The sequence below is a fragment of the Agrilus planipennis genome, unplaced genomic scaffold (assembly GCF_000699045.2).
Source record: "Agrilus planipennis isolate EAB-ADULT unplaced genomic scaffold, Apla_2.0 scaffold84, whole genome shotgun sequence".
Lineage (NCBI taxonomy): Eukaryota > Metazoa > Arthropoda > Insecta > Coleoptera > Buprestidae > Agrilus > Agrilus planipennis.
Genome location: NW_020439025.1, coordinates 801,020 through 814,740, shown reverse-complemented (window position 1 = coordinate 814,740; position 13,721 = coordinate 801,020). Strand labels below are relative to the sequence as shown.

Genomic DNA, 13,721 nt, shown 5'->3' with positions numbered 1-13,721 from the left:
TGGCTGATTTTAGATACCTAGGAAGTCAGATAAGTCAGGATGGAAGGAGTAGTAGGGATATAAAGCAGAGGATAGCGCAGGGTCGTGTCGCCTTTAATAAAAAGAAGTCACTTCTATGCTCGCAAACGGTTAATTTAGAAATTCAAAGAAGATTGTTAAATTATCTAGTAAAATAAAATACTACAAATGGCGCAGTAAACGCCATCTGTAACACGATGCTACATTTTAGGATTACGTATGCTCCAACAAGGTCCACTTGTGTGGATATCTACTTGCTGAAAACGAATCCCGGAGTAGCCAACCTCAACGTGATCGGCACGTCAGTTTAATCGAATAAAATAATTCGAAGTGGTCCGTATTCTGTTGAAACTGCCAGACGCGGATCGCGATTTCGATCTTTTTGGATCTCATCAGCGCGTCGCAGGCAGCTCCGACAGAATACAGACCAACTTTTACCTGTTTAACAGTGGGACGCGCTGAAGAGATCCAAAAAAATCGAAATCGCGATCCGCGTCTGGCAGTTTCGACAGGGATACAAAACACTTCGAATTATTTTATCTAGTAAAAGGTTTGTAATTTTATCTTATCAATTCTTCCAGGAAGTCTTCGTTTTCGATAATTTCTAAAAATCCTTTTAACTTTTCTAGCAAAAATTTTGACATTGCCTATTAAATTTAAAATTACATCTTCCTTTTGCTTTTTGAAATGAGGGATCCTCTGTTTTTTTTTTATAACTTATAATGCGAAGATTAGTTCAGGATAGGAAAGAGTGGAGGGGCGCGTTCAGTCTTAGGACTGACGACATTATGATGATGAAGACTCACAACATTCATGTTACATTCTATAACGATCATGGTAATTACAAGGAAACTCGTTTGTTAAGTTTGTGTTATAGAATGTACAGCGAAGTTATTGTTATTTTTGTTTCGTAATGTGTCTGTACTCTGTTATCACGTAGTTATAACAAACTTGGTTGTACCTACATCAAACATACGTTTCTTGCTTATAAAGAAATTTTGGTTACAACCATCCTGTCCACCTACATACATACATCATGTAATTATGAGTAGGCATTTGTCAGTATATAGAGAAAAGATAAAATTTACTTTACTGTCTACATGCCATTTTTGATATCCATATATCATTTTTCCATATGTTTTTGCTATATACACTTATGTAAATTATCACTTAACGTTTTATTATATTGTTGATAAAGAAAATAAAAATACGTTTTATCAACTAAATATTTATTATTTAAGTATCTATAAATGCTAATCAAAATAGCAAACATGTCCTAACTGATTATAAGTAGACATTATTGTTTTTACCTATTTCGTGGAAGGTTCCCCCTGAAGACGTTACATTTTTTAAAAATAATTTTACTAATGACGTAACTAAATAAATTTCAGATAAAGATAATTAAGATAAGATAAAAAATTTCCTAATTCCACTCGGAAATCTTGGATGGGGTAGTACGGATGCCCGAGGGGATGGATATAGGTATTTATCCTAGGACTACACATTATGGAAACTGGCCACAGAGTACATGGATAAGCAGGACAAACTCCCGATCGTTATTAATAAGAAACTGAATTTGAACAACTGCTGAAACCTATTGATTAACACAATTTATTAGTTACGATGAAAAATCATCTCATATTGTTGGAACAAAATAAAACAAAACAACGCTTGTGCACAAAACAATTTTCAGGTTTAATTTTTAGACTTAATAATATTGTTAATTGCCTTTAGAAGTGACCTACTTAGTACCTATAAAGAAGCTGAATTGATAAGGGATGTCTTTGGCGTATTCTCAGTGGTGGATTTGCTTTGTCCTTTTATAGTAGTAATTATTACAATAAAACATCTAATTAGGTTAAGAATTCATTCATCATTATAAAGCCGTAAGTCCTAAGACTGGTCGGACACGCACCTCCACTTTTTCCTATCCTGAGCTAATCTTCGCATTTTCCTAAAACTAGAGCATAACACATCATTAACTATTTGCGAACAGTAATGTAATCTAGATTTAGCTCTACTTCTTTTAACTCCTATTTCTGCGTTTAACATATGTCTGACTAGCCCTTCATGCCTGAGAGGGTGTCTTGCCAACCTATCTCGCCTATTTCTTATTTACGTCCTCTGTTCTGCCCTATCTCAAGCATTTTTAAAAAATCCAAATAGATTAATAATTGAAACTCATTTAATGATTATTCATATTATATATAATTTTCTGAAAAATAAACAGTTATTTTTGTTTTAAGAAAATTAATTTCTTATCCTCCCAAAATTTCTTTCAGATTATTCTTAATAAAAGATAAACCATTTTTACTCAATATTTTTTTGGCACTAACTACAAAATGCCATTCCAAGTTTCGTCACTTTATCTATGCATATGCTTCTTATTTTTGTGACGCTGAGGTTGTATCTCCTCCCTAACCGATAGTGCTTGAAAATGCCTAGGGAAGTATTTATTACCAGATTCATTTCGATATTTAAAAACATATTTTTTTTAATGTTGATTGGATTACGTAATTGCAATTAACAGTCTAAAAGCGCTTTTTTGTTGTAGCGTTGATTGATGTATTAATTGGTTAACGTTACAATCTGAATGTCAATTATTCTGTATCTACAATTGAAATGAGAAAATTGTGTATATTTTTCATTATGTCACTAAAAGTGTAGTAACTTGGAAATTTTTTGGAATACTGCTATTTCAAATTATGAATTCGTTTTAAATTTTTTGGACTATTACTGTCATCTATACGGCAACATACATGTTCAGGGATTCACAGAGTAAGTTAACTACAGTTGTGTTGACCACTTAAATTATGTTTCCAATTCCTTTTCAAAGATGACACCACAATTGCGATTTTGAACAAAAATTTGTATCACTGTGCAGGTAAACAAATTAACAGAATAATTTAATAATCATTATTCATCATCATAAGGTCGTCAGTCCTAAGACTGGTAAGACACGGACTTCCACTCCTTCCTATTATAAACTAATCTTCGCATTTCCTTGCAACTAGAACATCCCACAACTATTTGTGAATAGTAAACCAATTTAGGTCTACCTCTACTCCTTTTAACATCTGTTTCTGCTTCTAATATGTCGCTTATATGCCTTTTATGCCCGAGAAAGTGTCTTACCAATCTTTCTTATTGACTTCCATATAATCCTTTGTTCTTATGCTCTTTCTAATACATCTTCATTATTACATTTTTAATTTAAATATGTTTAATCACTTTTCATGTATGTATATTAGTACCTCCCTTCATATAGCTATTCAGAAAAGCTATAATTTTAATTTTTAATCAAACCCGTATATTTTATTGGTCCTTTTTTTTATTCAAAGCTATCTTCGAATCAATTGGAACTTGTAGGTAGGAATTTAATATTTCTTAAAAACATCGTACAAAATGAATTAAATAAAAATATGGAAAAAATAGGAAATGAATTGGTCGAAAATGCGTTCGCAAATTGTACAAAAATTCATTAAGTATCTAGGGTCCGATCTGAGGGGAAGGAGGCAGCCGGGCAAATGCCCAAAGCGAAGGGCGGCGAAATTGGGTGTTCCGGCCGGTTTCACAGAGAGAAAAATCTTATACAAATTACAGTATGTCGCCGTGGTCCATGGAGTTTTGATGTTTGACCTTCTCTGGCTGCATCTTCAGTGGTGATTGACGGTTGCAGACGCTTTTTATATTGAAGTTGCTACAGCAAAGGATTTTCGACTTCGTTGGGCCCATGCTGTCTTGTTTATTTGTTCTTTTCCAGTTGATTGCATTCTGTTTATTTTTCATTACAGGTTTCTAATCTTTACTAATGTCTAACTCCTCATCTCTGCTTATGGTATTGGAATGTTGTTCTAGTTCTAAAGCTTCATGCCTAACCGGGTTGTAGAAACCAGGGAGGGGTGTGTTCTTCAACTGGCCGGTGTGATCTTCCTTAAGAGCATGGTCAGCTATTTTCGGAATTGGAGTAATCTAATTCCTCATTTTTGTTCATTTTTCCTCGTAAGTATGCTGCGCTGTCATACCAATATAGTCCTTGCCGCATCCATAAGGTATATGATAAATCCTTGGCGTTAGTAGTGAATCAAGAGAGTCCTTATTTGGTAGTAGTTCATTATTAATTTTGCACGTAAGTAAAAGATGTCACCAGCAAAGAAGGGCGACACGTCTGGAACATCAAAACCCCGTGGACCATGGCAAAACAACGCGGAAGAAATCACCGCATCAAAGGTGATGTTTGGAGTAGATACGACTCTCTATGGGTGTGAAAGATGGATAGAGGAGGCACTGAGGAAAAAGAATGCTAGAAGTGCTTGAAATGTAGAATGTTTAGAATGCCGTGGATGTAAAAGGTTACCAACAAAGGAAGAGTATGGAGATTAACAAAACGCCGGCAAGGTAGGTTGGTAGGACATTTTTTTCAAACATAGAGCATTAGCAAGAGACATACTAGAAGTAGAAATAGGAGTTAAGAGGGATAGAGGTAGACCTTAACCAGATTACTGTTGCCAAGTTTTCGAGAAATGCAAAGTTGGCTCAAGGTAGGAAGAAGGGGGGGGTGCCTGTCTTTTCGGTTTGAAGACTATGATGATGGCGAGAATGATTCACTTTCAACTTACACCATAATATCAAATTTTATGTAAAATATATAATACATTTAAACTAATGAAGCATTAGGTACCAATAAAGGGGTCTAATCTGAAATAAGCTTTTGTTGATTTGGTAACCTACCATCAAAATAGCAAGTACAGCCAAGTGTTCAGCGTAAAATGTCTTCAAGTTTTCTCAAAATTCCTTACAATTTCAATAAGCTCGTTCGATAAAAAAGAATTAACAAACTAATGACCAAATAAAATAAATGGTACCTATTATGATCAGTGATGACCTCACGTTGTTCTAACACAAGTAGTTTTACAAAAAAAAGATGTCTACTGGTTTTGATAGAGGTTTGTTCAATCATCAATCGCAAAATTTACTAGCGCTACCACAAGATCTCTCATTAAAATTTTTAGATCAATTTGCATGTGCGTACGTACCTTGCATTCGTTGCAGCGAGATTCTCTTCCAAAGTTTTAATCTGTTTTTCATACTTTTGCTTTTCTTTATCAAAATTATTAGACTTATTCTGCGTCCTCTGCAGTTCATCTTGCAGCCTTCGAATTTCTTTCTGATATTCAACGCGCTCCTTTTCAAAAGCAGCCACTTGGAATTTCAAAAACGTTTTCTCGTATTGGTTCTTCGGTTCCTGTTGTGAACTGCCATTCGCTAATCCGAATGGTATGAAACTGTAGACTAACGAGCGAACTGTATTTGGTACATTCAAAATATATTCTTTTATTGATGATAGGTAATCGTTTAGTGTTTGGTACTGTTTGGCAACGGTGGTGTTGACATTTGCTGAAACAAACAGAAAATACAATCAACTTTAATATATCCATCCAAGTACCCGAAAATTAATTGGTAATACAGGATACATATACCAGTAAAATAAGATGTAGTAGCATAACATGGGCGGAGAGACGGTCCACCCTAGACCCGAGACCTAAAGGGGACTCGTTTTCTAGGACGTTTATTATGCGCAAGAACCCGCAGACTGTTTTGTAGTTAGATATTAACGATACAGTGGTGAATTTCTTTAGATGAAAACCTATTTTTTTACTAGCCATTCTATCCAGGTGACCATTTACCCGAATTCTAGGGATGTTAGTTGGTGGTGATTTTTTGGTATCATGAACGAGGCCCGTTTAAAAAATATGGCGAATTTCCGCGGGTTACGTATATTTGATTTTCATTTTTTTATGGCGTTATGTTGGTACTAATATCTCTCACTAATACCGACAAGTTCAGCCATGTTGAATGTTGAGTTAATTTTTGCACGTGTTTTGGCTCGTTTTCGATTTTTATCTACTCCTAAAAGTGGATCAAAGAATCTGTATCAAATTTTGTATTGAAAAACAAAGTTAAACGCGCGGATGCATTCCGAATGTTGACTGTGGCATATGGTGAAGCTACCTTGGACCTAAGCAACGTTTATAGGTGGTATAAAATGTTCTCTGAGTGCCAAGAAGATGTGAACAACGAAGAGCGTGCCGGACGCCCGAGCACGTCAATAACAGACAAAAACATTGACGAAGAGAAGAAAATAGTATTGGCCAATCGTCGAGTCACCGTTAGAGACATTGATTGGCTCCTGTCATCCGATTTTTGCCAATGATTTGGGAGACCATTTGACTAGTCGCCGCGAAATTCGTACCGAAGTTGTATGTACGCATTAACATTACTAAGAGCCGTTAAACTCTTTCCATGACGATCCAAGTTTTCTCCTGAGGGTCATAGCATGTGACGAATCATGGGTTTATGGTTATGACGTGCAAACCAAAGCTCAATCATCTCAATTGAAGAAAGAAGAAAAATGAGCGCAAAGAAATCGAGTGTGCGCAAAAAGATACAGTCGAATTGGAAACCTCTCTTTTTTAACTCAGCTGAAAAAAAACATTTTCTTCTCTGGTTCGATTTGATTCTGAGATAAAAACCGTTGACTTTACGAATTTAACTTCAAATCACCGAAACCTTACCGAATTACAATTTTATTATAGCGTGATAATAAATATTAATCAAATATTTAAGGACTTAACGATCTGACTGAACGTAAAAATGGATTTTGAAACCATAATTCTCTACGTTATCTATGATATAAGAAACGTTTTTAAAGCACCTAATTATTGGGTCAAAATAATTTGTTTAGTAACCCAAATATTATAAACAGATTACTATTAACAAATTAATAAAAAAAATCTGCCTTCGAACGTGGACTTTGTTCGAGGTTTTTTAGCTACGTATTTAAATTACAGCGAATGTAGAGTATTTGAAAGAATTCCGTAAGATAATGCAAAAATATTTATAAACTCTTATATTATTAATTACCGCAGCGGATAAAGTACGGAAGATAACAACACTGCATTAAAATTCATGGTAACCTGTCACCAACTAGTAATGAGCGAAGCAAGACCAAGACCATGACTGTCCCATTCTGGTCTTGCGTGGTAAGTCTCGGTCTTGCTCATTTAATCTGACACTTACGTTTTCTTAATAATTCTTCTACGCACAAAGTTTATTTACCGACACAAAAATTGTCTTAAACGCTAAAACTTTCTGTCATACATGCGAGCTTATCATGACAAATGAATTAAGATAATGTCGATAGTTGTGAGAGTTATGAAAACTGGACAACTTGCTCGTCTTCTAATATACGAATTGACAGTTATCAAAAATGAAGAACTTGCTCTTTCTCCAATGCATAAGTTGGGAGTTATGAAAATCGGAGAACAACTTGTTGTTTCTCTAATGCACAAATTGACAGTTATGAAAACTGGAGAACTTGCTCTTCCTAAATCCATAAATTGAGAGTTATGAAAACTAGAGAACTTGCCTTCCTAAATGCATAAATTGAGAGTTATGAAAACTGGAGAACTTGCTGTTCCTCTCATACATCAATTGACAGTTATGAAAAATGAACAACTTGCTCTATCTCCAATGCATAGGTTGGGAGTTATGAAAATCGGAGAACAACTTGTTGTTTCTCTAATGTACAAATTGACAGTTATGAAAATTGGAGAACTTGCTCTTCCTAAATCCATAAATTGAGAGTTATGAACACTAGAGAACTTGCTCTTCCTCTAATAGACAAATTGACAGTTATGAAAACTACAGAACTTGCCTTCCTAAATGCATAAATTGAGAGTTATGAAAACTGGAGAACTTGCTCTTCTTAAATCCATAAATTGACAGTTATGAAAACTGGAGAACTTGCTCTTCCTAAATCCATAAATTGACAGTTATGAAAACTGGAGAACTTGCTCTTCCTAAATCCATAAATTGACAGTTATGAAAACTGGAGAACTTGCTCTTCCTAAATCCATAAATTGACAGTTATGAAAACTGGAGAACTTGCTCTTCCTAAATCCATAAATTGAGAGTTATGAGAACTAGAGAACTTGCTCTTCCTCTAATAGACAAATTGACAGTTATGAAAACTACAGAACTTGCCTTCCTAAATGCATAAATTGAGAGTTATGAAAACTGGAGAACTTGCTGTTCCTCTCATACATCAATTGACAGTTATGAAAAATGAACAACTTGCTCTATCTCCAATGCATAGGTTGGGAGTTATGAAAATCGGAGAACAACTTGTTGTTTCTCTAATGTACAAATTGACAGTTATGAAAATTGGAGAACTTGCTCTTCCTAAATCCATAAATTGAGAGTTATGAACACTAGAGAACTTGCTCTTCCTCTAATAGACAAATTGACAGTTATGAAAACTACAGAACTTGCCTTCCTAAATGCANGAACGTAAAAATGGATTTTGAAACCATAATTCTCTACGTTATCTATGATATAAGAAACGTTTTTAAAGCACCTAATTATTGGGTCAAAATAATTTGTTTAGTAACCCAAATATTATAAACAGATTACTATTAACAAATTAATAAAAAAAATCTGCCTTCGAACGTGGACTTTGTTCGAGGTTTTTTAGCTACGTATTTAAATTACAGCGAATGTAGAGTATTTGAAAGAATTCCGTAAGATAATGCAAAAATATTTATAAACTCTTATATTATTAATTACCGCAGCGGATAAAGTACGGAAGATAACAACACTGCATTAAAATTCATGGTAACCTGTCACCAACTAGTAATGAGCGAAGCAAGACCAAGACCATGACTGTCCCATTCTGGTCTTGCGTGGTAAGTCTCGGTCTTGCTCATTTAATCTGACACTTACGTTTTCTTAATAATTCTTCTACGCACAAAGTTTATTTACCGACACAAAAATTGTCTTAAACGCTAAAACTTTCTGTCATACATGCGAGCTTATCATGACAAATGAATTAAGATAATGTCGATAGTTGTGAGAGTTATGAAAACTGGACAACTTGCTCGTCTTCTAATATACGAATTGACAGTTATCAAAAATGAAGAACTTGCTCTTTCTCCAATGCATAAGTTGGGAGTTATGAAAATCGGAGAACAACTTGTTGTTTCTCTAATGCACAAATTGACAGTTATGAAAACTGGAGAACTTGCTCTTCCTAAATCCATAAATTGAGAGTTATGAAAACTAGAGAACTTGCCTTCCTAAATGCATAAATTGAGAGTTATGAAAACTGGAGAACTTGCTGTTCCTCTCATACATCAATTGACAGTTATGAAAAATGAACAACTTGCTCTATCTCCAATGCATAGGTTGGGAGTTATGAAAATCGGAGAACAACTTGTTGTTTCTCTAATGTACAAATTGACAGTTATGAAAATTGGAGAACTTGCTCTTCCTAAATCCATAAATTGAGAGTTATGAACACTAGAGAACTTGCTCTTCCTCTAATAGACAAATTGAGAGTTATGAAAACTAGAGAACTTGCCTTCCTAAATGCATAAATTGAGAGTTATGAAAACTGGAGAACTTGCTGTTCCTCTCATACATCAATTGACAGTTATGAAAAATGAACAACTTGCTCTATCTCCAATGCATAGGTTGGGAGTTATGAAAATCGGAGAACAACTTGTTGTTTCTCTAATGTACAAATTGACAGTTATGAAAATTGGAGAACTTGCTCTTCCTAAATCCATAAATTGAGAGTTATGAACACTAGAGAACTTGCTCTTCCTCTAATAGACAAATTGACAGTTATGAAAACTACAGAACTTGCCTTCCTAAATGCATAAATTGAGAGTTATGAAAACTGGAGAACTTGCTGTTCCTCTAATACATCAATTGACAGTTATGAAAAATGCATTAATTGGGAGTTATGAAAACTGGAGAACTTGCTCTTCCTCCAATGCATAGATTGGTTTTTTCTCTTTACGAACAAAATAGTACAAGGTGTTTGAAAAAAGTAAAATATATAAAAAAAACTGATTTTAACCATGTGTTATCTGCATAAACGAACAAGGAGCACTTACTCCGTATGCATTCTTGTATAGATCCCTTTTTTCAAATAGAGGTAAAGTTTCTTTTCTCTATTTAGTGTTAAAATCTAGTAAAGCAAACTGAAAATTTCAAATATTGAAAATGTTTTGTTTCAAGAAAAGAATAAATTAATACTGTTTCAAACAGTTTAACTCATAAATCCACAGGAAGTAATAATTTTTCGTTTAGTCCTGCATATGTGATATTAGTCTTGCATATTCGGTCTTAATTATAGTCTTAGTCTTGTTCGTTTGATCAGGGTTTTGGTCTTGAGCTTGTTAGTATAAATACAGTCTTTGTCTTGGTCTTGTACCAATTTTGCTTATCACTATCACCAACAGTTTTTAGAAGTTCCTACATACTGAACGATGCCAGTTTATGCAAAACAAAGGTTGTTACCGATCATTTAGAGGAAATATGTGACTATTGACGGATAGTACCGGGTCGGATCCAAAAAAAGTACTGCACCCGTCAGGTAGCAGATCCAAACTGAGTACTCGGCCTATCTCTATTCGCTCATGCAACTTTTGCCGAACCTTTTGCCTTACTATATTAATTGACATCAAAAATTGACGTATCTTGTTTTGTACAAGGTGGGGAATCAAACCTATAATGTGATACTGGTAAGACATTAAATGGGCATTTTTCTATTATATTAATGAAAGTTAATTGAATAGAATAAATAAGCATTGGCTGTAAAAGAATGAAGCACTGAGTCTGTTAATTTGAAAATTAAATTAAAATTTTGCAATTATTTAAAAACTATTAAAAAATTTTAAATGTAAAATTAAAACCAAGGAAATTTGCAGTGGCATGAAATGTAAAAAAAATTTTCAACCAAAAAGTACAATTTTAGACCGTTTTGTCTACGGCTAACTGAGAGATTATTAAACAGACATTGGATTTTCCCAAAATATGTTCTTGGTGCGCCTCCATGTAAAATCGTCAAAATATGCTCTTAACATTTTATTCAAATTGGTTTAGTTTCGGCTGTAAGTTGATTACACAGTCACCTAATATATATCTTCATAATCCTGTAACCCCCTAACTCTAAAACTTCAGGAACCCATATTTCTGTAATCCTCATAATCAAAACATTGAAACAGTATCGCTCAATGCCTCACCGCGAAACTATTCATGGCATAAATTTCACAAAATTAAAACAGAATCTTCATGATTCCCAAAGCGTTAAACAGTAAGGTAAGGTCATAATCTAAAGTCTAAACATGTTAGATAAATTAAGAAACTGAGTGTCATGTTCCACGAATGTTTTGATAACGAATAACATGTGCTATTTCATTAATAAATTGGACTGGCTAATCGATACTGTGCTCATATCATGAAATCAACATCCTGGGGTTTTTCTGGAATGTTCTTTAGACCGTCACGGGATTGAATCATTAAGGATGAAATGATTGTCGGTTAATGCAGATTTCAAATTTATTAATTACGAAAATAAATCACCAAAGGGATCCACTTCGTGATCCAAAGAGTGGAAGCTCGAACTTGTACAGCACATGTACAAGCTCATTAGCAAATAAATTAAAAAAAAAAGTTGTAGTAAAGGCTCTGGTATTAAATAGATAAAAGATTTGTTTAAAACTTAATAAAAATAATGAAACAGTAAAATCCATTTAATCTGTGTGAAATCTATACCTATCGATGGTTGTGAGGCTTTAAACTGTAGATATCGTATCAATATTTACGGTCAATTTATCAATTGAATATCCTAGTAACGACACCTGGAATAAACTCCCTTTACATTATCCGCAAATGTTATCTAGATGTCATCATTATTATTGACCTAGCATGCGTATCAATAAAATGCACAACTACAATAATACCATTGCAATGCATAACAAGTTTATTTAGTGTTAGCTTACGTTTGAGATAAAATAGACATATATGAAATGCAGATGTATTACTAATATAACTTACAGGACACCTGCTTGTGAACGTTAATTCCTTTTTCCACGAGCTCCTTCGCTGTCCTAGATGTGGCCAAGGTGATCTTTAACGGATAATGAATCTACAACACAAAACGGTACCTTTTATCTCCTGTCGCTTGTACAAAAATGTAACTTATTGCTTACACACAATATTCCAAGGTACACCACTGATTCAACAAACTGCATTGTTCTTCGTTTTTTATTTCGCTTTTGTTTTAATTATTGAGTTTATTATGCCCACTAGGCACGATTCCGTCTTACACCTACCCGCGTATACGACTGTTAAACGTGATCTATACTAAGTATTTTTAATTATTACTATATTGTGAGTGTAGCCTCCAGACCTTTCGATTTCATATCTTAACAAATAAAAGAAGCGATGATTTAACTTTAGACCGTTTTGTACAAACAAATTAATATTTGTGTGATAAGTCCAAGTAATTACAAGTACACGGTCCAATTGTGTGTATTTGTGTAGGCCACAAAAAAGTGTTCAGCCACAATGCGAACTTTATGACAAGGGTCACTAGATACGATTAACCGTTAATCGTTAACGTTACTAAAGAGTTCAGATAATTATTGAAAAAAGACGTTTAAAAGGCGTCAGAAGGAGAATTTATACCAAGATTCCACTAAACAGAATGGATTTACTAAATACTGGAACATGGTGTATTTGTTTACTTTCGTATAAAAATGAAATATAAATGCCCTTCTAGTATTGTTTGCTCGATTTAGTTATCTCTCTTCGTTTATACAATACATCCTATTTATGTACACATTTGTGATTAAAATAGATTTTAGCCTTATTAATTTTGTTCTACATTCCATTATGGTTTATTTTTATTGAAAAGTAGCAATACCCAATGGCGTAACATATTAGAGGAAAATGGGGGGTACATCAACATCAGTGTTGCAAACCCCTACTACCGCTTCCGCAATTACGGAAGTTCCGCATACTTTTTCACATCCGCTACTGCATCTGGTTCCGCATTTCTATAACGGAAGCTGGTAAATGTGTAGATAATGGCCATGGCCATGGCCCTTCGGGGGTGGGGGTGGGTGGTATCGAAAGAGGAGGTCTCCCCCGCCACTGTACCATAAAAAGTTCGTGGCGGTCTCACCCCCATATAAAGTTATGGGGGTTAGATGGGGGTGGGGGTAGGGGGGATCGAAAGAGGGTGGTCACCTGAGAAAAACCCCATAAAAAATTGCGGCGGTCTCACCCCCATAAGAAGTTATGGGGGTTGAAAGTTGATTATTTTGACAATTTTCATACACTATAATTCAAATAAAATTCAATAAAATAATTATTTTCAAGCGGGTAGAGGTGGAGGATCGAAAGAGGGTGATCACTTGAACAAAACCCGATAACCTAACCTAACCTACCCTATTGATAAAGCTATTTAAATAATGTTTTATATAACTTTCTCAATATTTTTATGTATTTTTCATTAGTTTTACCTTTGAATATTGTTTAAGAATGACTATATAAATATTTACATGCCTAGAAATGTATAAAAATTGGCATATTTATTAACTTTGAACCCCAATAACTTTTTATGGAAGTGAGATCGCCACGAACTTTTTATGGTACAGTGGTGGGGGAGACCTCCTCTTTCGATCCCCCCGAAGGGGGTAGGGGCCATTATCTAGAAATTTACCCGGAAGCTTAATGGAACTTAGAATCTTATTTCTTATATTTCTGAAAATCAATGTATCGGAACAATAAAACAAGTCGTAAAAATTTATTACTTTTATCTGTTGGCTACCCGCACCAGCTTTCAG

At 34.4% G+C, this 13,721-nt stretch overlaps 1 protein-coding gene across 2 annotated transcripts; it reads right to left on the bottom strand.

The window, feature by feature from the left end:
* Positions 1 to 1,230: 1,230 nt before the first annotated feature.
* On the bottom strand, positions 1,231 to 12,448 carry LOC108734916. 2 transcript variants are annotated; one of them, XM_025976394.1, is made up of 4 exons: positions 12,081 to 12,448; positions 11,926 to 12,016; positions 5,055 to 5,415; positions 1,231 to 1,612 (listed from the first exon to the last, which is right to left on the bottom strand). In XM_025976394.1, exons 1-4 carry the CDS (start codon positions 12,120 to 12,122, stop codon positions 1,516 to 1,518), a joined length of 591 nt encoding a protein of 196 aa, XP_025832179.1. In that variant the 5' UTR covers positions 12,123 to 12,448; the 3' UTR covers positions 1,231 to 1,515. The 2 variants fall into 2 exon arrangements, with proteins under 2 accessions (XP_025832179.1, XP_025832180.1); XM_025976395.1 differs by lacking the exon at positions 1,231 to 1,612 and adding an exon at positions 1,897 to 1,978 and having other exon boundaries at positions 12,081 to 12,445.
* Between the last annotated feature and the right edge of the window lie 1,273 nt (positions 12,449 to 13,721).

Excerpts from the sequence above, each read along its gene's own strand:
- LOC108734916 (XM_025976394.1), bottom strand. The coding sequence starts at position 12,122 with ATGCAGTTTGTTGAATCAGTGGTGTACCTTGGAATATTGTGT. Across the intron at positions 5,416-11,925 it reads CGTTCACAAGCAGGTGTCCT|CAAATGTCAACACCACCGTT; the intron begins GTAAGTTATATT and ends TGTTTGTTTCAG. Across the intron at positions 1,613-5,054 it reads CTCGCTGCAACGAATGCAAG|GTTTCAGCAGTTGTTCAAAT; the intron begins GTACGTACGCAC and ends GTTAATCAATAG.